Source organism: Lontra canadensis, unplaced genomic scaffold (genome assembly GCF_010015895.1).
Source record: "Lontra canadensis isolate GAN:19392208 unplaced genomic scaffold, GSC_riverotter_1.0 scaffold20, whole genome shotgun sequence".
NCBI classification, from domain to species: domain Eukaryota; kingdom Metazoa; phylum Chordata; class Mammalia; order Carnivora; family Mustelidae; genus Lontra; species Lontra canadensis.
The window spans coordinates 11,604,732-11,628,859 of record NW_022631014.1 but is presented as its reverse complement, the minus strand read 5'-3'; the positions used below and the strand labels follow the sequence as shown (position 1 = coordinate 11,628,859).

General features: G+C 36.1%; 1 protein-coding gene across 12 annotated transcripts in view; it reads right to left on the bottom strand.

The window, feature by feature from the left end:
• The window catches only part of RBMS3 (RNA binding motif single stranded interacting protein 3), a 691,543-nt gene that overhangs the window by 383,045 nt on the left and 284,370 nt on the right, over nucleotides 1-24,128 (bottom strand). For all 12 annotated transcript variants that reach the window (XM_032861016.1, XM_032861015.1, XM_032861014.1 and 9 more), the window contains exon 5: nucleotides 17,428-17,519. In XM_032861016.1, coding sequence (XP_032716907.1) covers nucleotides 17,428-17,519 — 92 coding nt within the window. The remainder of the gene's footprint in view (nucleotides 1-17,427; nucleotides 17,520-24,128) is intronic.

The window sequence follows — 24,128 nt, the reverse complement described above, 5'->3', positions numbered from 1 at the left end:
CTTTATTTGATATTGTATCCTTAAAAAGTGGCAATATTTGCTATATAAATATCTGATTAGGGTTGCTTTTGAAGCCACATCCTGGGGGATATGTATGTGTTTGTTTGTATGCACAACAACATACCATTCTCCTCACAGAATGGAAATTAATTTTTGAGTGATAATGATTTCAGCAATGTCTACCACAATTTACCTTTGAATGAGAAAATAACTTAATCTAAATTTTACTTTGCATTGGGCTTATCAAGAAGTTCTGTTCAATTACCTTAAATGTGAATGTGAATACCAGGAAAGACAGTTTATGTTTGACATGCGAATATAATTCCCAAATAGATCCTAAAAGTTCAAAACATTCATCAGTGCAAGAAAAAAGGCTAAAAGTTATTCACCAATACAAGAAAATGAGTCTTTAGGATAGCTTCATTTAAAAGTTTATTTCCTTAATTGAAATGTGCAAAATTGCCTAAGTCACTTTTTTAGAGAGATAAAAAAAAAAAAAAGAAAAAAAAAAGAATGTCAATGGGAGAAGGAAGTCCAAATTTGTTCAGAATTTGACAATTTTTCTGAAGTTCAATATTCTTTTTGTTTGGACTATTTTTTTAATATGGATAAGGGGTAGATTTGCTTGCATAGGTTGGGATGTCAACTCCCAGTAATTTGGCCATGAGACTCGGAGTTTCATGGCGTGGTTGAATAATTCAGGTAATGGGTAAAACACGTATCCAGGAGGTGGTAAGAAAAGACAATCAAGCTGAATATGATGCTTAACTTATTCACAGCACTCAAAGTTCTTTTTTTTTCCCTCTAGTATAACACATTTGTGAATAGTTCCCATAAGTGTCTAAGTGATACAAATCATAATGTAATAAATACAGGATGCACAGAAAACCAGAGATCACAAAGGCCTACCATTCAGTTTTATTATTGTTTAACCTTAGGCTCCACTTTCAAACAAAAGGCACGCATGTTGTGGAGCTATGAAACATTTTTGTATTTATGGAGTAATTGCACTGAAAGATCATAGCTATTTGTGATAACTAAACATCCTTTAAAAATGTATGTACTTTGTGGATGCATATGGACATATATATGCACATACAATGTATATCCAGTTTATTTAAGGCTTCTAAAATGTAGGAGTTATTAATCTTCATTTTCAAATCCCTGATGTATGTCTCCTTAAGAAACAAAGATGTCCATCTTGTCCCATTACCACTGCCAATGCCACCACAACCACCATTCCCATCAATAGGTGGCATGATTACCTTGAGCCATTTTTGGTGGGCAGAGGGATTATGCCCTCCCAGATAACTGGTCAGGAGTGAGTTAAAGAGAAATCCCTCAGCCAAAGTTAGTTTACAATCACAATGCTTTATCAGAGTTGAATTGTTACAATAACCCATACTGGTCATTCATTCATTCATTCATCCAACAAAGATTTATTAAGTTCCTACTAAGTAAATCAGGAACTCTAACAGATTCTGAACCCACTGTATTAATGATTTTGTCAATCTGCTATTTTCATTTTTGAAATCAGGGAGGACATCACAACATGACCCAATATGATGCCTCTCACCCATAGAGCCTCCACAACAATAATTTGGCATCCATCCATGGATAGAAGTGCCTTTATGGGATCTGTGGGATATAGTACCATATACCAAGGGCTATAGACAGTGTCTCACACCCATGTATACAGACCTTGGTCCCAGCTTTGAACACTTCAGTGGCTTGTGAACTAGCTCCAGCACCCCCCTCTGCATTGTGGACTGGTAGCCCCTGAAGAACACTGTCTTAGATAATCACCCATAGATGAGAGAATATTAGTGGAAGTCCAGTTTGCCAGGGGAAAATTTCTAGCATACCACTGAAGCAATAAATAAATAAAGTTGTGTGTGTGTGTGTGTGTGTGTGTGTGTGTGTGTGTGTGTTTTGGATATACTGGAGAAGGCATGAGAAAGAGTTTGAATATCAGTTAGGATATCAAGTCTTGGCTGCATCACTTGAGTGTGAGATGAGGCTGGGAGAGCGGCAGGTCAGATTTTCAAAGGGTATTAAAAGGACACAGGTCCTACAAACTACATTGTGGACTCAAACAAGAAATAAGTCACAAGGTACTGGGGATGCCTCACCTGTTAACCCCTCAACTATCCCACAAATCCAATGCCCTAGCACTCTGAGCACCTCATTCACACAGACACACCCCACACCCTGTGTGTGCTCCTGATGGTGGTGAGAGTGAATTTAGATAGACAGCTAGTGAGCACACACAGAAAGCCAACCCAAATCTGTGGGCCAGGAAGATACCACAAACTTGAGTTTTACCTTCACCTTTGAGAAAGCAAAAGAGAGGTTGTCAGCACCTAATTTGGTGCAGTTGTAGGATCCAGAGAGGGCATACAAGCTTAAGAATTCCACCACAAGAGGGAGCAAGAAGCATAGAGCAGGCATATTTAGGGAAAGTCTAAGAAAGCTTCAGAATCCCTAGTGGGGCTAATGAAAGGTATTTCTATCCTCAAGTCAGTCAGTAAAGACTAGAGGAGATGACTACTACTTCAAATTTAAAGAACATGAAAATAAAGGAAACATGATACCACAAAAAGATTGCAATAGTCTTCTAGTATTCAACCCCAAAGATATGAAGATCTGCAATTTACCTGGTAATTCAAAAGAGTTGTTTTAAAGAAGCTCAATGAGCTGAAACAAAACACAGAAAGACAATTCAACAAAATTAAGAAAACAATACATGAACAAAATGAGAAGTTTAACAAAGAGATAGGAAATCATTAAACACAAAAGAGAAATTCTGGACATGAAAAATGTAAGGAATGAAATGGAAAATGCAATAGAGAATATCAAGAGCAGGATAGATTAAGTAGAAGAAAGAATGTATAAAGTAGAAGATGGGACCTTTGAAATTATCCAGTCAAAAGAGAACAACAACAAAAATGATAAATAAATTAAGTAATTAATGTACGTGCATACTTATGTATGAATGTGAGGGAGTTTGGATGAACAATAGGAGACCATCAAATAAATAATCTGCAAACTGGAGTTGCAGAAGGAGAAGAGAGGAAGAATGGGGGAGGAGAGCTTATTTAAGGAAATTTTGACCAAGACCTTCCCAAATCTGAGGAGAGATTTGTTCTTTCTTTCTTTCTTTCTTTCTTTCTTTCTTTCTTTCTTTTTTTTTTTTTAATTTGACAGAGAGAGAGAGAGATCATAAGCAGGCAGAGAGGCAGGCAGAGAGAGAGAGGGGAGGAAGCAGGCTCCCCATGGAGCAGAGAGCCCGACGCAGGGCTCGATCCCAGGACCCCGGGATCATGACCTGAGCCGAAGGCAGAGGCTTTAACCCACTGAGCCACCCAGGCGCCCCTGAGGAGAGATTTGGATATGCAAGTTCACAAAGCTCATAGGTCCCCAAATAAATGTAACTTAAAGTGATCTCTGGGGGGCCTGGTTGGCTCAATCAGTTAAGTGTCCAACTCTTGATTTCAGCTCAGGTCATGATCTTAGGGTCATGATATTAAGCCCAGCATCAAGCCCCATGCTCAGCACAGAGTGCTTGATATTCTCTCTCTCCCTCTGCCCCTCCCCCTGCTCATGCTTTCTCTATCAAGTAAGTAAATAAATAATTTTAAAAATAAAGTGATCTTCGCTAACACTTTATAATGAAACTGTCAAATATCAAAGATAAAGAGAATCTTAAAACAGGTAGAAAAAAGAAGCTTGTGACTTACAGAGGAATCTCCACAAGATTATCAGTGGATTTCTCAGCAGAAATCTTACAGGCCCAGAGAAAGTGAGACAATATATTTAAAGTGCTGGTGATGGGGCGAGGGGAGCAGGAACACAAAACAAAAACAAAGAAAGGAAAACAGGTTAACCAAGAATACTTCTTCTGATAAAATTTTCTTTCAGAAATTAGGAAGATATAAGATCATTCCCAGACACCATAAGGGTGAGCCAGTTCATCACCACTAAACCTGACTTAAAAGAATGCTAAAATAAGTTATTCAAGATGAAATGAAAGGACACTAATTAGTAACATAAAAGCATATGAAAATATAGAAGACACTGATAAAGGGAAGTATACAGTCAAATTCAGAATACTCTAATATTTTAATATGGTGGTGTGTTAACCACTTAACTCTAGTATAAAGATTAAAGAACAAAATAATTTAAAATAGTCATAATACAAATATAATAACTTTTTAGTGAAGTTAGTATTAAAAGAGGTAAATTGTGACATCAAAAACATAAAATGAGGGAAGTAAAGAGTTTTTGTATGTAGTCAAAGTTAAGTTGTTATCAGCATAAAATAAATATCTTATCTCTAAGATGTTTTATGTAAGCTTCATGATAACCACAAAACAAAGACTTATAGTAGAAACACAAAATATAAAGAGAAGGGAATTAAAGTGTACCACTAAAGACAATCATCAACTCACAAAGAAAGGCAGCAAGAAAGGAAGGAAGGAACATGGGAACCACACAACAGCCAGGAAACATTTAAGATGACTTCAGAAGGTCTTTAACTATCAATGATTACTCTAAATGTAAATGGATTAAATTCTCCAAACAAAAGGCTTAGCATGGCTGACTGGATTAAAATCAAGGTCCAGCTATTTGCTGCCTATAAGAGATTCATTTCAGTTTTAAGGACACACAGAAGCTCAAAATGAGATGATGAAAAAAGATATTCATTGCAAGTGGAAATAAAAAGTACGCAGGGAGAGCTATACTTATATAAGACAAAATAAAGTTTAAATCAAAATGGTAACAAGAGACAAATAAGGTCACTATATAATGCTAAAGGCATCAATTCATCATGAAGATATAACAAATATGAATAGATATTTAGTTGAGTTAGAACACTTAAATATATTAAGCAAATACTAACAGATCTGAAAGGAGAATAGATACAATACAGTAATAGTAGAGTACTTCACTGTCTTACTTTCAACAATGGATAGATCATCTGGACAGAAAATCAATAAAGAAACTTTGGATTTAAACTATACCTTAGGTCAAATGGACCTAACAGACGTATACAGAATATTCTATCCAACAGCAGCAGTATATATAATTGTTCTCAAGCACTCACAGAACATTCTCCAGGATAGATCATATGACAGGTCACAAAATACATAGAAGCAAATTTAAGAAGACTAAAATCATGCTAAGTACCTTTTCCAACCACAATATTATGAAAATAAAAATCAGTAACAGGAGGAAAACTGGAAAATTCACAAATGTGTGAAAATTAAAAAGCATACTAAAACTTACTGGATGCAGCAAAAGCAGTTCTAAGAGACAAGTTTATAGTGATAAATGAATGTGTTAGGGAAAAAAAAAACTTTAACTTTAAAAAACCTAACTTTACACCTCAGGGAACTAAAAAAGGTAGAATAAAATTAGCCCAGAGACAATACAAGTAAGGAAATAAAAAGAACAGAGCAGATAGATGAAAAAGAAATCAGAAGTACAATAGAAAATATCAACAATACTATGAGCTAACTTTTTTGAAAATATAAACAAACTTGACAAACCATTAGCTAGAGTAAGAAAAAAAGAGAAGACCCAAATAACTAAAATCAGAAATGAAAGAAGGCATATCATACTTGATACCACAGAAACACAAAAGATCATAAGATACTACTGTGAACAATTATATGTCAATAAACTGGATAACCTAGAATAAGTAGATAAATTCCTAGAAGCAACCAACCTGACAAGATTGAACACTAATATATATATATATATATATATATATATATATATATATATAAAGACACATAAAGTGGAAAAGAAATAAGTAAAACCATCTCTGTTTGCAGACAAAATGGTCTTATATACAGTCAATCCTAAATATTCCACTGAAAAACTATTTAAACTAATAAGCAATTTCAGTAAAGTTGTAGGATACAAAATCAACATACAGAAATTAGCTTTTCTATACACTAACAATGAATTTCCTGAAAAATAAATAAGGGAAACAATCTCATTCAGAATAGCATCAAAATGAATAAAATACTTAGTAATAAATTTAACCTGGAAGATGAAAGATCTATGGACACTAAAATCTACAACTTTGATGAAAGAAACTGAAGAAAACACAAATAAATAAAAAGGTTTCCCATGTTCACAAACTGACATAATTAATGTTGCTAAAATATCCATACTACCCAAAGCCATAAATAAATTCAATGCAATCCCCATCAAAATTTCAATGGCAATTTTTGCAAAATAGAAAAAAAAACAAAAACCCAAGAATCATTTGGAACCAGATAAGATTTTTTTTTCTTTCTCAGAAGATTATTTTGACTATTCAGTAATAGTCCTGAGACTATTTCCTGAGAAAGAAAAATCTGTAAAAATCACATTTTCTGATTTTAACCATATTACAAAGCTATGGTAATCAAATAGTATAGTAATGGCATCAAAATACATGCACAAACCAGTGAAATAGAACCTAGAGCCCACAAATAAACCCTAGAATTTACAGTCTGATAATCTTTAACAAGGAGCCAAAAATAGTCATTGGAGAAAATATCATCTCTTCAATGAATGGTGTTGGGAATATTGGGTAATTACATCCAGAAGAATGATATTGGACTCCTATATTAAATGACTCACAAAATTTAACTTGAATTGGATTAAAGACTTAAAACATAAATCTAGAAACCATAAAACTCTTAGAAGAAAATATAAGGAAAATCTCCTTGGCTCTGGTCTTGGCAACAATTTTTTTTAATATGACACCAAAAGCACTAGGAGCAAAAGCAAAAAGAAATAGGCGGGACTGCATCAAACTGAAATAGGTTCAACATCACAAAAGAAACAACAAAAGGAAAAGACAATCAATAGAATGGGATAGATGGGTTGCAAATGTCATCAATCTACAAAGGGGTTAATATCTAAAATATATAAGCACCTCCTGTAATTCAATAGCAAAAGAAATTTTTAAAAAATTAAAAAATAGGTATAAGAACTGAATAAACATGTTTTTCCAATGAGAACATTAAAATGGCCAACAGGTACATGAAAAGATACTTGACATCACTAATTATTAGGAAAACGTAAATCAAAAAACCTCCTTGAAATACTACCTCCCATGTTAAAATGGCTATCATGAAAAAGACAAGAGATAACAAGTGCTGGTCAGGATATGGAGAAAAGAGAGTTCTTGTGCACTATTGGTGGGAATGTAAATTGGTGTATCCGCTATGGAAAGCAGCATGGAAGTTCCTCAAAATATTAAGAAAATAGGACTATGATCCTGAAATCCCACTTCTGGATATACATCCAAAGGAAATGAAGACAGAATGGCAAAAAAGATATCTCCCTCCATGTTAATTGCAGCATTAGTCACAATACCCAAGGTATAAAAACAACCTAAATGTCCATGTATGAATGAATGGATAAAGAAGATATGGTTTACATATACAATGGAATATTCTTCAGCTGTGAGAGAAAGGAAATCCTGCCATTTGTGACAACATGGATAGAACTTGAGGACATTTTGCTAGGTAAAATAAGTCATATGGAGAAAGACAAACACTGTGATATCATTTATATGTAGAATATTAAAAAGCTGAATTCACAGAAACACAGTATAATGGTTGTTAGGGGCTGGAGGTGAAGGAAAATGAAATATTGGTCAGGGATACAAAATACCAGTTATATAAGATGAGTAAGTTCTGGGAATCTAATGTAGAACATGGTGACTATACTTAATATAATATTGCATTATATACACGAAAATTTCTCAGAAGGTAGATCTTAAATGTTCTCACTACAAAAAAAAAAAAAAAAAAGAAGTGGTAATTATGTGAGGTGATCGTGGTGTTAACTAATCCTACTGTGATAATCATTTTGCAATATATTAAGTATATCAAACCATCATATTGTATACCTTAAACTGACACAATGCTCTATGTCAATTATATCTCAATAAAGCTGGGTACAAAAAGGAAATCAAATATCCAATCACCAGTAAAGAGACTAAAGAAAAGCATTTGTAGTTTTACACTTTTCTTGCATAGAACAAGGCTATGGAACCCAATTGGCTTGAGTTCAAAGCTAGCATCGCCATTTACTACCATTGTGAAACTAGGTCATCCCTTGTTTCTTCATCTGTAAAATGGGGATAATAATATCTACCTCATAGGATCCTAGTAAGGATTAAGTGATATAATAACTATAAACACTTGTTTACTAGCATTAAGCAGGTAGAGTGTACTATTCTAAGTGCAATAAATTGGGCAAGAAAAGACAAATACTATATGATTTCACTTATAGATAAAATCAGACAAACAAAACAGTAGACCCAAGAAAACAGAGAACAAACTGATGATTGCCAGAGAGGAGAGTGCTAGAGGGATGGGCAAAACGGGTGAAGGGCAGTGGAAGGTAAAGGTTTCCAGTTATGGAAAGAATAAGCCATGGGGATGAAAGGGACAGTGTAGAGAATACAGTCAATGATATTGTAATAATGTCATATGGTGATAGAGGATAGCTACACATATGGTGAGGGCAGCATAACATAAAGAGTTGTCCAAAAAAAAAAAAAAAAAAAAGAGAGAGAGAGAGAGAGAGTTGCTCAATCACTGTACTGTATACCTGAAACTAGTATGGCATTTTATGTCAATTATACTTCAACTAAAAGAAAAATAAATGTAATTTCCTTTGCCCCGTACATCCTGTTGTCTGTTTCCTTGCCTCTTTTAGAATAGATACAGTTAAGGGACTTGACAAAATTTCCACAGCATACCAGTGGTAAATGTAGAAACAAGGTAGATCATATGCCTGGGTACTCAGCAGATTTCTCCATGCTAGGATGTTAAACTACTAAGAATAAATATATAACATATAATTCTAATGTTATAATTCATTCAGTAATTTTCTTTAAGGTACACTTCAAAACAAGATACAAAAAGGATTTAGAGTCAGCCAGCCAGAGAAGCTTCCATCCTCTCTCACAGTATTTTTATAGGGAAGGATAATGGTATGATATTCCTGGCCCTTTTCTTATTTGTTCACTTACGTAATATTCCCAGATGGGAGGAGTAATGATTTACCTGACTGGTGAGTTTGAGAGCAAGAACTTAGTAAGGGTGACTCATTTGCTCCCTCCCTTCTCCTTGAGATCCAGCAGACAACACATTCACTATCTCCTTCTAGGTCTAGTGATACAACACACCTTCATCCCTTTTACAGGAGGCCCATACTTCTCTGGCACTCGCTGTGACTGGATGGCTAAACTAAATTTGGCGTTCAATATTTAAAGACTCACTTCCTCATAAACCTAAGCCACATTTCCTAATACAGGACTACCAGTAATTGAATCAATAGTTTTGTTTTGTTTTGTTTTGTTGTTTCAATTTGATGTTCTTTAATTTTCTCAATGGAATCAGAATCTACATGGGACAAAGTAATGCTTTTAATTAGGTCCCTTCAGTCCTCCACAATGGGGACCAGAGACAGGATCTTTTCCTTCCAATTTTAAGAACAAATGATTAAAGCCAAGAATGGAGACTGTTCAGTATTACTTCTTAACAGTATATCAAGAAATGAGCCATTGATTGAGATCACCCTGTGGTCACATTCTGTTCAGAGAGGTAGGATGAAAGCGTTGATATTTCTTGCAAATTGAAGAGAACTTATAGTCCACAGACATCCTGAAGTAAAAAAAGTATCTGAACACCTGATAGAGACCTCGATTTACAACACAATTTAAGGCAAATTTTTTCATTGATTTGTGTTTTTGTCAAATGTTAGGAAGGCAGGAAATTCAATTAGAGCACATACCCACCATTTCACCAAAGAGAATATAGTGGAATCCTTGCAAAAGCACAGGGTAGCACCCACAACCTGATTATGTAAATCATTTTGTAGAAGCTAATACAAATATTTAACTTCAGAGGATTCTGCTTCAAAAACTTCAAATAATTAACAAATAGGATTAAGATCAACCTGACAATTTAAATATTGGGTTTAAATATCCCTGCATCCAGCATTAGGATAAAAAAAAAGGAAAAAAAATGAGGTTAAGTTGCCATAGCCAACCAAGCAGACGCTCACAAGTATTTTACAGACCTGTGAAAGACCAACCACTAGTTTTTCTTTTACTGACAACTTCAAAAATCTCCATCATGAGGAAAAATAATATGTGGTGTTTGTGAGAGATGTTCTTCTGTTGGAAATGTCTTTCACAAGAGCATGTGACACAAAGATTCATTTTAGGAAATGACAGAGAGCAAGGTTTTCATTACATGGCATCAGTCATCCAAAAGTAATGAACTGTGCTAAAACCAACATTGGACTGCCACTCTTTAGAATTACAGTTATTTAAAGAACATTTCATGACAGTGGTATAGGGCATCTTGTCATGGATGTAAGGAGATCATCTCTTTACATGATGTAAAGATGATCTCCTTACATCCACCAGTACAACAGAACAATACAATTTGAAGAAGTTAAGTACTGGAAGAAAGTATTTACTGACTAAATTAGAATTTGGTTCATATGAAAACTTATATTCTGAGAAATGCACCATTATGATAGATTGAAACCAGAGAACTCCCACAAAAAATAAAGGAGGAAGTGATTGTGGTGTATTCATCTCTTCCATTATTAAGAAGGTGTGGGATAAAGATGATAACAAAGTGCAGACATGTTGGCTCGCTGAAAAGTCTGCTCTATTTTGAATTATTATAGAAAAATTTTTCATAACAATCTCTTATTATGAGATTATACTGTAATTTGCTCTCCTCATTTCTTTTTGATCTCTGTTCAAATATTACCTCATCAGAGAGACTCTCCCTGACCACTCTATCTAAAATGCATCTCAGCCCAACCTTCAACCACCTTCCTCATCTCCTATATATTTAGTATCCATAACCTCTTTCAATTGTCTTAGAGCCACTTCTTACTAGTACATTGTATTTCTTTGTTTATTTTCTGCCTTCCACCAGAAGAATGTAATCTTCATAAAACTGGTTCAATGCTATATCTTTAGCATGTAGAGCAATCTCGTACATAGAAGGTGTTCAACATAAATGTGTTGAAAAACTAAGAGAATGAAAGAGATTTCTACCTAAATGTTAGGCTATATCTCTTATTCCCTCTGAGACACATTTTGGGATATGGACAAATGATAGTATATAGGCTTCTCTGATCCTTTGATTTTGTTGAAAACAAAACAAAACAAAAACACCTGGACATTATTTTTAGGATATTAGCATCCCCAGACAGAATTTGTCCATCATTATATTAAGTATTGATTGAATTTCCCACCCAGTCTCAGGAGGCATGATTACCTCTATTGCCTACTGAATTTGCCTTTGAATGATGCTTCTCTCCTTCCTACACAAGAGCCTCTGAGAAGCTTCCTTATTTGGCTGAACAAACAAGACCCAACCCCACTATAGTGACCCATGGACATCAAATAACTTGCTCTCATAAACCTAGAGATGATAAAAGCAGAGACTATTAATAGGGCCTTAGATGAGAGGAGTCTGGCTGATGAAGTCCAGCATGTGTCTGTGCATTCAGAAGAGTTGCTTTGGTTGATAACAAAACACATCATAAGGCTAGTGGTTAAATTTAATTTTTTTTCCTAGAATATTCTACAAAGTAGGCCATCATTCATTAACTAAAATTCTTCTACTAGACTATAACTGTTAAGGTTATGTACTAACCACTGGGGTAATTTTTTTTTAAGTTTCTGATTTTGTTTTCATTTTTTTTAAGATTTTATTTATTAGACTGAGAGAGACAGAGAGGAAGTGAGCACAAGCAGGGGGAACAGCAGGCAGAGAAAGACGCAGACTTCCTGCTGAGCAGGGAGCCCGATGTGGGACTTGATCCCAAGACCCTGGGATCATGACTTGAGCCAAAGGCAGACTCGTAACTGACTGAGCCACCCAGGTGTCCCTGGGGTAATGTATTTTTTTAAATATTTTATTTATTTATTTATTTGACAAACAGAGATCACAAGTAGGCAGAGAGGCAGGCAGAGAGAGAGAGGGGGAAGCAGGCTCCTTGCTGAGCAGAGAGCCCGATGTGGGGCTCCATCCCAGGACCCTGGGATTATGACCTGAGCCAAAGGCAGAGGCTTTAACCCACTGAGCCACCCAGGCACCTCTGGGATAATGCATTTTTAAATTAAGTTTTTGCATATACATATTAGAATTTACAGAATTTATTTTCATATATTCATTGATTTTTCTCTTTTTTATCTCTTCTGATCTTGTGTGGGAAAAAAAAAACACTCATTTTATTTTATTTATTTTTTCATGGAAGAGAACTGCTATTCAGGTTATTGATTTATGGAAGAGAATTCTTTTCCTCTGGTCCCAATATGGTTCTCTGCCATAGTTGACATGGGATTTTTATACTATCCCTGATGTGCTTGACATTCTGTTAGACACTTGGTCTCTTTTGCAATTGCTTAACTTCAATTTATTCTACATATCCCACAGTGAGGTGAATCACCTTTGGTGATTGGAATAGCATCCCTAATAGTAGACCTGAAAAAGCTTTTTGTAAAGGCCCTGAGGAGGCAGTGGCTCCTTCCCTGTGGACTTTTCATCTAGAAAGAGATGTACTCTGTTTACTTGTGTTTGGAATTGACAGACAGAAAGTAAGAAAGAGGCCTGCTAAACTTGAAATAGCTCAGGGCTTGGCTGGTAATAATTGCTAACACAAAATATGTAGAGCCATTCCAGAGCCTCCAAATTTCCATTCAGGAAAACTCAGTTTCTAAAGCTATATAGCCTTTCCGTGAGGCCTCAGTGTGGCCATGGGGAAAAAATGGGCAAGAAAGCCCTCTCTATACGGCAGGCAGGGATTATATGACTGGCAACCAGTGAGCGAACTGCACGGACAAAGCTAGAATTCTATTCCTGCCCCCAGGATTTGGTGTGTGCTAGCAACTGGTTACTTCTGCTTATTTCCCATTCTCTCTGTCCCTGAATGGTGGTTTTCCTTTAGTTTCATGTATCTTATCTTTTTCTCTGCTGTTCTTTACTGTGGGAGTTGGGGCAGATAACTCATCTTTTAAGCTAATGAGCATTAAGCCAAGAGGAGCAACCATGTCTGAGCCTGTTAGGGATGATGACATCACCAGATGTGATTATAGGATAAGGCTCTGAGGTAGGCTCTTTTAGGGAAGGAATAAACGTATGCCACCCAAAATGTATAAATGGGAAGAATGGTGTAATGGATGTTGGACAGCCAAAACGATGAACTATTCTTAATTTTCTCTACTAGAGGTGAGGAAGCTAAATTATGCATAATCCCAGACTCTTTTGCAGCTAAGGGGGCAACCATATGACTCAGTTTGGGCCATTATGGTATAAATAGTTGGGTCTACGTTAATATTCTGGGAAAGTTTTTATTTTATTATTATTTTTTTTTCAAGAGTTTATTTACTTATTTAACAGAAAGAACAAGAGAGCACAAGCAGGCGGAACAGTAGAGAGAGAGGGAGAAGCAGACTCCCCACTGTGCAGTGAGCCCTATGCGGGGCTCAATCCCAGGACCCTGAGATCATGACCTGAGCAGAAGGCAGGTGCCTAACCAGCTGAGCCATCCGGGCACCTCTCTGGAATGCCTTTTAAAAGGACAGAATCAGCCAGAACGATCCACCAGCTTCAGCTTCAGATTCAGATTCCTTTGTCCTTTTGTTTTTCCTGGCTAAGATGGGGATATCCTATATAGGCCTTAGAAAAAACATAAATGTACAGATGAAAGCCACCCATAACGAATGGCAGAGAAACCTTGATCCTTGAGGGTGTACCAAAGCATTTGCCCTTCGCTGCCTATCTACGACCTTCTTATTGATAAGAAAATAAACCCCTACAAGGTAAAGCAATTCTTAGCTGGTTTCTCTTCAGCTCTTTTCTTTTTATGCTTACAGAGACTCATTCCTCAGCCAAATGATTTTCTTCTCAATACTCTGAGGTTGGCAAGAACCGTAACAGCCAATATTCTTAATCCAGAGCAATCCAGTCGCAATCCCAGCAGATAGACCAAACATAAAGATTCAGAATAAGAGAGGTTTTATTCAACTTGATTCTCCAACACCTAGCACAGTGCCTGACACTTAGCATGTAATAAAAACGTTTATTGATATTATTTATTATATTTCTCAAGAGACTGTTTTGTAATGACACACCACTTAACGCAAGTGTTAGAATTTATAGAAGTTTCAGTAACAACTTTGAATTTAATGAGTAACAACATTCATTGAATAATTAACATTTATTGACTTCTTGGTATAACTAAGCACCATCCTAAATTCTTTATGTATTTTTTTAAATTTAATTCTGACAGACATCGTTAGTCCCATAACCTGAGTATTATTATTAGAGAGTTTAAGAGATATTTAAATAACTTAGCCAAGGCCACACATCCAGGTGGTATCAGAGCCAAAATTCAAGGCCAAGTTTCTCTCTCTCCAAACCTATACTCTTAACTACTATGCATTACTAAAATATTCTAAATCTGCTCTCCTCAAAGAAACATTTCCTTTGATCCCTAAAAAATCTTTTTGACAGAACAGCAAGTATACAGAAAATGTTAGTCTGTATTAACGGTTATACATTATTAATCAATTACCACTTACTGGATGATTTATTGTTTGATTCTTCTTAGTTGACAAATCAGTTGAATTTTTCATATGCACACATTGGAATAAGTTCGCTAGAGTGATTCCCTTGGAGAGCTTCATGTTCATTCCAGGTTGTTATTGGGAACCCAGATTATTTGTCGCATTTTTGCTTTAAAATCCTGGAGTCTTTAAAATGTAGCACCACAACCTACATCATAGGATATTGATAAGAACAAGGATGCAGGAGGTGATTCAGTAGATACTTAAATGACAAAAAATATAGTGCAAGTTTCACACACCCTGCAGACTGCAGGTTTATATGATAATAAATTATAGTTATTACCAGGACAAAGGAGGGGAAAAAGGCCATGAAATCCAATAGCTCAGTGAGAAATCTGCTAATACAGGTGGTCAAGCTTGTCCCATTTCATTGTCGAAGGGACGCTATTTATTTGCTTCTGGGTAGTTAAATTACAGAGCTATTTACTGCTGAAAGTTTTCTAGTACGCAGATGTGTGTCTAAAGCTCTGGGCTTTCGATTCAAAGTCTGTGAGAAGAAAAAGAAGAAGAATTTACTCCACAGACAGCATAACTGATAAGGTAGAAATCTTTCAGCAACTCCAGAAATAAAGTAAGTGCCTGCAAACATTTTGGTTGGAATCTCCTCACATTGTACATTGTGCAGTGTATGTTGGGCGTGGGCTAAGGATAAAAATGCTGCCTATAATGAAAAACAGTTTTTAGAAGCTCTTTAAATATATTCCCTTTGATAGCCTCCTATTTATGTGAGAGGTCAGTGATTGGTATACATGTTACGTGTGTGAGTGTGTGTGTGTGTATGTGCATGTATGAGAGAGTGAGATGGACAGTGATTCCTTGTGTACCAGAATGCTCAGACACAGAGAAAAAACAGTCATAATCGCTCCTCAGTAGTTTTCAAATCAATGCCAACTTTCTTTGCCTGTTGTGCAAGATGATAGTGATTTTAACCCAACGAGTAAAACTACACATATATTATTTTTTTCTCAGAACATTTGAAACGGTCGAGATTGCATACCCTGTATTCATGATTTCCAAACTACCACAACCTAGCAATTTCCAAAACTCGTTAGTCCATCAATAAAATAAATCAAAGATATTCTAATAATAATTTTATAAGCATTTTTATTATGATTTTCCTGTCAGTTGTCTTTCAATCCAATTTCAAATTTTGTATTTTGCATATACTGAGCAACTATATTTTACCATTTGTTTCCTAGACATAATGCCTGCTTAAGTTGACTCTTTTGCCAAGTGACCTTTAAACCAAGACATGTAGGTAATCTCCTTATTAATTACAAATATTAACTTCATCACTCTTAGTTCATTACCAAATTCAAAGCTTCCAGGCACAGTCTTGATGAGGAATGCATTACATAGCTGAAAGAATTCAAATTCTAATATATATATAGCCTTGAAAACAACCAACGCATCATAAGGGCAATGAGGTCACCAAAGTAATCTTTGTGGGAAGTGACCCACAACCAAAGATTAACAGATATGAGTGGTATCAGCTTGCTAAAAGATACAGAAGATAAAGAAAACCAAACATCCCACCTCTGGCTATCTCAGGTTGAAATTGGAAAATATTGTCAGGGAATGTTTGCAACCATAACAAAATTCAAATGACTGAAGGTTTGATGACTTGGTTGCTATATCACTCAGTTCTTAGGGGAATAGTTAAGGGTAAGAGTATACATGAAGATGGCCCAAATGCATTAAGTCTGAATTTCAAGATCTGTTGGCTCTTCTACCTAACTTTTGAGAATCCAGAGACAAACAAATTTAGTAAGAGTAATCAGAAAATTATTTAAAAATATATTTGCATGTGATCAAATCCAAAATGACCATTAACTTAAAGCAGAAATGTATCAAGCACCTATATGCCATAAACGTTTTTCTTAGACTTTTTATTTGAAACTAATCATACATTTATATCAAGTTGCAAAGCTAGCATAAAGAGATCACATGTACCCTTCACCCAGTTTCCTCAAAGTTTGGATCTTACATAATTATAGTAAAATATCAAAACCAGGAAGTTGATACTGATATGCATGTATAGTTCCACACCATTTTATCACATGTGTAGATTCTTGTAACTACCACTGCAGTCAAAATTCGAAACTATTTAAAATGCTCTGATTTATTTTCTTGAATATAAAAATGCATTATGACTTCAGATAGAAAGCTCTGAACTACTTGTACTACATAACAACAAATGAGTATTGGAAGTTATTAATATCAAGGAGATTATCACCTAGTAAAACTATCTGTAAAGGCCAAAGTGAAATTCTAGCAATACAGACAATGTATGTTTTGGTTAAACTCATTTTCCTGCATAAATCATACAACCTCATTATTCAGCCTTCATCTCTCCCCAATATGAGAGTGAACAGTTTTGGAGCACAGTTTACCAATGACAACTTGCTGAGAATCAGACTACTCCCAAACAGTTTACTTGTGAAAGCCCTAGACACACATACACACACACTCTTTTCAGGCATAACAGAGCGCTTCACAAGTGCCCTAAAGCGCTAATGAGTTCGACAAAACAAAAGAGCTTATTAATAAATATACACAGAAATATACACAGAAAACAATGAAATAAACCAGCCAGGTTCTTCCAAGCCAAAGCTATTAGAAGGTTTCTTGTTTTCCCTACCAAGTAAATATAATCCAAATCATTGCGATCTCCAATTCTGATTCTGCTCACAATAATGGAGAAATAGAAGATCACAAAAGAAAAAACATCTGAACCCCAGTCTTACCTTGGCCATCTGTGCCTGCACGCCATTTGCCTTGAGAGATGCTACTGCTTTCTGTGCAGCTGCAGGACTGTCAAAATCTACGAAACCATAACCTGTGAAAACACAAAAGCACTTGTTAGTACCACATCTCTCTCCTACCAGTGGAAGGGGTGTTTGTGGTCACACTTGCATTCATAACTCTTGGAATAATCATGAAGGCTCTCAACTGATTGGCCTTAACATGTCAAGAAAGATACTGCAATATCATTAAATACAAAATTGTAATTCTCTTATTTATCTGGAGATTGCTTTGAATATTGGGTATTCAGTCAGTGATCTGATTTGCGCTAATTTGATCAGTAAGGTAATATATTATTTAACCAGAATCTTCTTTCTTTGGTGAATTTGCTACAAAAATGAGGAGCACAAACTGCTGAAAAATACAGAGAAGTCTATGTCTAAAGTTAATTTTCAAAACTTAAAAAAAAAAAAAAACTGATGTTAGAGGAACAAGATGGTGGAGGAGTAGGAGACCTAAATATCATCAGGTCCCAGGACTTCAGCTAGTTATCAACCATTCTGAACACCTAAAGACTCAACAGGAAATCGAAGAGAAGATGACCAGCAATTTTAGGAACAGAAAAGCAACCACTTTCTGGAAGGTAGGGCATGTAGAGAAGTGAATCCGAGACAATATACAGGAAGACTGACCACAGGGGAGGGCCCAGCTCCCAGCAAGCAGTAGAGCAGTGGAGCACAAAATTAGAAGTTTCAAAAGTCTCCTCTGCTGAGGGATGTCTCTCCAGTGGCTAAGCAATCCTCACTGGGACAGTGTGGTCTCAGGACCCATGGGGTCACACAAAGACTGGGGGTGCCTGAGTGTGGCAGGGTTCTCAGGTATCAGAGCAGGAAAGCTGGCTGCAGAGGCAGAGCTAAGGAGGGGGCTCTCAGTTCGGGGTTATCTTAAACTGTGATCCATGGCACAGTCCGACCACTGCTCTTTGAGCAGAGACCCCACAAGTGGCAGATCCAGGGAGACTCCTCCTTCCTCCTCCAGGAGGAGTGGCATGGGAGTGCACTGCAGCAATTGGCTGGGTTTGGAGACTCCAAAAGGAGCCATGCACCAGAAATAGAAATAATCGGTCACAGGCTAGGTAGTACAGAGTGCGGCCAGAGACCAGAGAGATGGGAGGAATTGACTGCTTTTCTCTGAGAGTGCACTGAGGGGCAGGGCCCTGTGCTCTTGGCTCATCTAAGCCAGAGATTGGGAGACTGCCATTTTCATTCTCCTCCTCCAAAGATGTATGGAAAGTGTTCAGGGAACAAAAGCTCCCAAGAGCAAACCCAAGCAGATTACTTAGCCTGGCCCCCAGCTAGGGTGGTGCAATTCTGCCTCTGGCAAAGACATCTGAGAATCACTGCAACAGGTGCCTCTCCTAGAAGATCAGTTAGAGCATCCAGCCAAGACCAAGTTCACCAATCAATGAGAACTGCAGAACTCCAGAGCTAGGGAAAGCAACACAGAACTCATGGCTTTTTCCTCAAGAGTCCTTAGTTTTCCAAAGTTAAATTTTTTAAAGTTTCTTTCATTTTTTCTTTCTCTTTTTTCTTTTTTTTTTTTTTTAATTTTTCCTTTTTTCTATTTTAAACATCTTATGTTATCAATACTTCTTTAAAATTTCTTTTTTTAATTTTCATTTTTACATTCATATTCTATCCCTTCATTGTACTTAACCTTATTTTTTTGCATATATAAAAGTTTTTCTTTCTTTAAAAGGTTGGGATACAGTTTCTTCTAACAGACCAAAATATATCCCTAAATCTACTATATGACTTTATTCTAGTCTCCTACCTGATCACATTCTCCCTGCCCCCTTTTCTCTTAATTTTTTTCTTTCTTTTTTCAACAAACGTCTTATCTTATCAATTCCTTTTAAAAACTTTTTTTAAAAATTTTCATCTTTGCAGTCATATTCCATCCCTTCATTGTATTTACCCTTATTTTTGTATATATATAAATTTTTCTTTCTTTAATTTTTGGGAGGCAGTTTCTTCTAACAGACCAAAATATAACCCAAATCTAGTGTATGGCTCTATTTTATTCACTAGCCTGATCATATTCTTTTCTTCTTCTTCTTTTTTTTTCCCCTTTCTCCCATTCCCTCCATCCCCCCTACCCCCAGTTGCAGGTCTCTTCTAATTTGTTTAGCGTATATATTTCTGGGGTCATTTTTATCCTTTTAGCATTGTGTTCCCTCATTCATCTAGTCTTCTCTGGACAAAATCACAAACTGGAAAAACTCACCTCAAGTAATAAAAAAGAGCAAGAGGCAGTACCAATTGCCAGGGACCTAATCAATACAGACATTAGTAAAATGTTGAAACTAGAGTTCAGAATGATGATTATAAAGATATTAGCTGGGCTTGAAAAAAATAGAGGCTATTAGAGAATCCCTTTGTGGAGAAATAAAAGAACTAAAATCTAACCAAGTTGAAATTTTAAAAAGGCTATAAATGAGATGCAGTAAAAAATAGAAGCTCTTATTGCTGGGATGCATGAGTCAGAAGAGAGAATTAGTGATATATAAGACCAAATGATGGAGAATAAAGAAGCTGAGCAAAAGAGAGACAAATAACTACTGGACCAGGAGGGGAGAATTCAAGAAATAAGTGATACCATAACATGAAACACTATTAGAATAATTGGAATCCCAGAAGAAGAAAGAGAGAGAGGGGCAGAAGGTATATTGGAGCAAATTATAGTAGAGGATTTCCCTAATTTGGCAAAGGTAATAAGCATCAAAATCCAGGAGGCACAGAGAACTCCCAAAACCAATAAAAATAAGGTCAACACCCCATCATCTAATAGTAAAACTTACAAGTCTCAGTGACAAAGAGAAAATTAAGAAAGAAGCTTGGGACAAGAAGTCTGTGACATACAATGGTAGAAATATTAGACTGGCAGCAGACCTATCCACAGAGATCTGGCAGGCCAGAAAGTACTGGAATAATATAGTCAGAGCACTAAACGAGAAAAATATGCAGCCAAGAATACTATATCCAGCTAGGTTGTCATTGAAAATAGAAGAAGAGACAAAAAGCTTCCAAGACAAAAACTAAAAGAATTTGCAAATACCAAAACAGCCCTAAAGGAAATATTGAAAGGGGTCTTGTAAGCAAAGAGAGAGCCTAAAAGCGACATAGACCAGACAGGAAGAGAGACAATATACAGTTAACAGTCACCTTACAGGTAATACAATGGCACTAAATTCATATCTTTGAAAAATTACCCTGAATGTAAATGGGGTAAATGTCCCAATCAAAAGACACAAGGTATCAGAATGGATAAGAAAAAACAAAACCCATTAATATGTTGTGTGCAAGAGACTCATCTTAGAGCCAAAGACATCTCCAAGTTTAAAGTAAGGGGTGAAAAACCATTTAGCATTCTAATGGACATCTAAAGAAAGCTGAGGTAATAATCCTTGTATCAGACAAATTACATTTTAAACCAAAGACTATAATAAGAGATGAGGAAGGACACTATATCATACTTAAAGGTTCTGTCCAACAAGAAGATCTAACAATTTTAAATATCTATGCTCCTAACATGGGAGCAGCCAATTGTATAAGCCAATTAAAAACAAAATCAAAGAAACACATGGATAATAATACAATAATATTAGCAGACTTTAACACCCCACTCACTAAAATGGACAGATCTTCTAAGATCAACAAGGAAATAAAGGCTTTAAATGACACACTAGACTAGATGGACATCACAGGTATATTCAAAGCCTTGCAACCCAAACCAACAAAATGCAGGTTCTTCTCTAGTGTGCATGGAACATTCTCCAGAATAGATCATATCCTGGGTAACAAATCAATTCTCAACTGGTACCAAAAGGTTGGGATCATTCCCTGTATATTTTCAGACCACAGTGCTTTGAAACTTCAACTCAATGACAAGAGGAAAGTTGGACCAAACTCAAATACATGGAGGCTAAAGAACATCCTACTAAAGAATGAATGGGTCAACCAGGAAATTAAAGAGGAATTGAAAAAATTCATGGAAACAAATGAAAATGAAAACACAACTGTTCATGCTGGGGTGGGGGGTGGATAGAGTGGCTGGGTAATGGACATTGGGGAGGGTATGTGCTATGGTGAGTGCTGTGAAATGTGTAAGCCTGATGATTCACAGACCTGTAACCCTGGGACAAATAATATATTATATGTTAATTAAAAAAAAAACACAACTGTTCAAAATCAATGGGATGCAACAAAGGACCCCTTTCAATATTTCAATATTTCCTGTAGGGTTGGTTTGGTGTTTATGAATTCTAAGAGGAAAGTATGTAGCAATACAAGCCTTTCTCAAGAAACAAGAAAGGTCTCAAACACACAACCTAACCCTACACTTACAGGAGCTGGAGAAAGAATAGCAAAGGAAGCCTAAACTCAGCAGGAGATGAGAAATAATAAAGATCAGAGTAGAAATCAATGAAATAGAAACCAAAAGAACAGTAGAACAGATCAATGAAACTAGGAGCTGGTTCTTTGAAAGAATGAATAAGATTGATAAACCCTAAGCCAGATTTATCCAAAAGAAAAGAGAAAGGACCCAAATTAACAAAGTCATGATGAAAGAGGAGAGATCACAACCAACACCAAAGAAATACAAACAATTATAAGAACATATTATGAGCAACTATACACCAGCAAATTAGACAATCTGGAAGAAATGGATGCATTCCTATGACATGTAAACTACCAAAACTGAATGAGGAAGAAATAGAAAACCTGGACATACCCATAACTGGTAAGGAGATTGAAGCAGTCATCAAAAATCTCCCAACAAACAAGAGCCCAGGGCCAGATGGCTTCCCAGAGGAATTCTACCAAATGTTTAAAGAAAAATTAAAACCTATTCCCCTGAAACTGTCCCCAAAAAATAGAAATGGAAGGAAAACTTCCAAACTCATTTTATGAGGCCAGCATTATCTTGATCCCAAAACCAGGCAAAGACCCCATCAAAAAAGAGAATTACAGACCAATATCCCTGATGAACACAGATGCAAAAATTCTCACCAAAATACTAGTCAATAGGATCCAACAGTACATTAAAGGGATTATTATTAAAGGGATTGTTCACCACGTAAGATTTATTCCTGGGCTGCAAGTTTGGTTCAACATCCTCAAATCAATCAATGTGATATAATACATTAATAAAAGAACAAGAACCATATGATATTCTCAATAGATGCAGAAAAAGCATTTGACAAAGTACAGCATCCTTTCTTGATCAAAACTCTTCACAATATAGGGATAAAGAGTATATACCTCAATATCATAAAAGCCATCTATGAAAAACCCACAACAAATATTCTCAATGGGGAAAAACTGAGAGCTTTCCCCTTAAGTTCAGGAACACGGCAGGGCTGTCCACTATCATTATTCTTACTCAACATAGTACTAGAAGTCCTAGCCTTAGCAATCAGACAACAAAAAGAAATTAAAGGCATCCAAATCAGCAAAGAAGTCAAATACTCACTTCTTGCAGATGATATGATAATTTATCTGGAAAATCCAAAAGACTCCACTCCAAAACTTTTAGAACTCATACAGGAATTCAGTAAAGTGTCAGGATATAAAACCAATGCACAGAAATCAGTTGCATTTATGTACACCAACAAGATAGAAGAAAGAGAAATTAAGGAGTCAATCCCATTTACAATTGCACCCAAAACCATAAGATAGCTAGGAATAAATCTAACCAAAGAGCCAAAGAATCCATATTCAGAAAACTATAAACTACTCACGAAAGGAATTGAAGAAGACACAAAGAAATAGAAAAACATTCCATGCTCATGGATTGGAAGAACAGATATTGTGAAAATGTCTGTGCTACCTAAAGCAATATATACATTTAATGCAATCCCTATCAAAATACCATAAACTTTTTTCAAGGAAATGGAACAAATAATCCTAAAATTTATATGGAACTGGAAAAGATCCCACATAGCCAGAGGAATGTTGCAAAAGAAAATCAAAGCTGGTGGCATCACAATTCCGGACTTGAAGCTCTATTACAAATCTGTTATCATCAAGACAGTATATTACTGGCAGAAAAACAGACACATAGATCAATGGAACAGAGTAGAGTCCAGAAATGGACCCTCAACTCCATGGTCAACTAATCTTTGACAAAGCAGAAAAGAAATGTCCGATGGAAAAAAGACAGTCTCTTCAACAAACGGTGTTGGGAAAATTGGACCACCACATGCAGAAGAATGAAACTGGACCATTTCCTTGCACCATGCACAAAAGTAGACTCAAACTGGATGAAAGACCTCAATGTGAAATAGGAATCTATCAAAATCCTTGAGGAGAACACAGGCAGCAACCTCTTCAACCTCAGCCATGGCAATTTCTTCCTAGAAACATAGCCAAAGGCAATGGAAGCAAGGACAAAAGTGAGCTACTTGGGACTCCATCAAGATGAAAAGCTTTTGCACAGCAAAGGAAACAGTCAACGAAACCAAAAGACAACCTACAGAGTTGAAGATATTTGCAAATGACATATCAGACAAAGGGCTAGTATTCAGAATCTATAAAGAACTTATCAAACTCAACACCCAAAGAACAATAATCCAATCAAGAAATGGGCAGAAGACATGAACAGACATTTCTGCAGAGAAGACACCCAAATGGCCAATGGA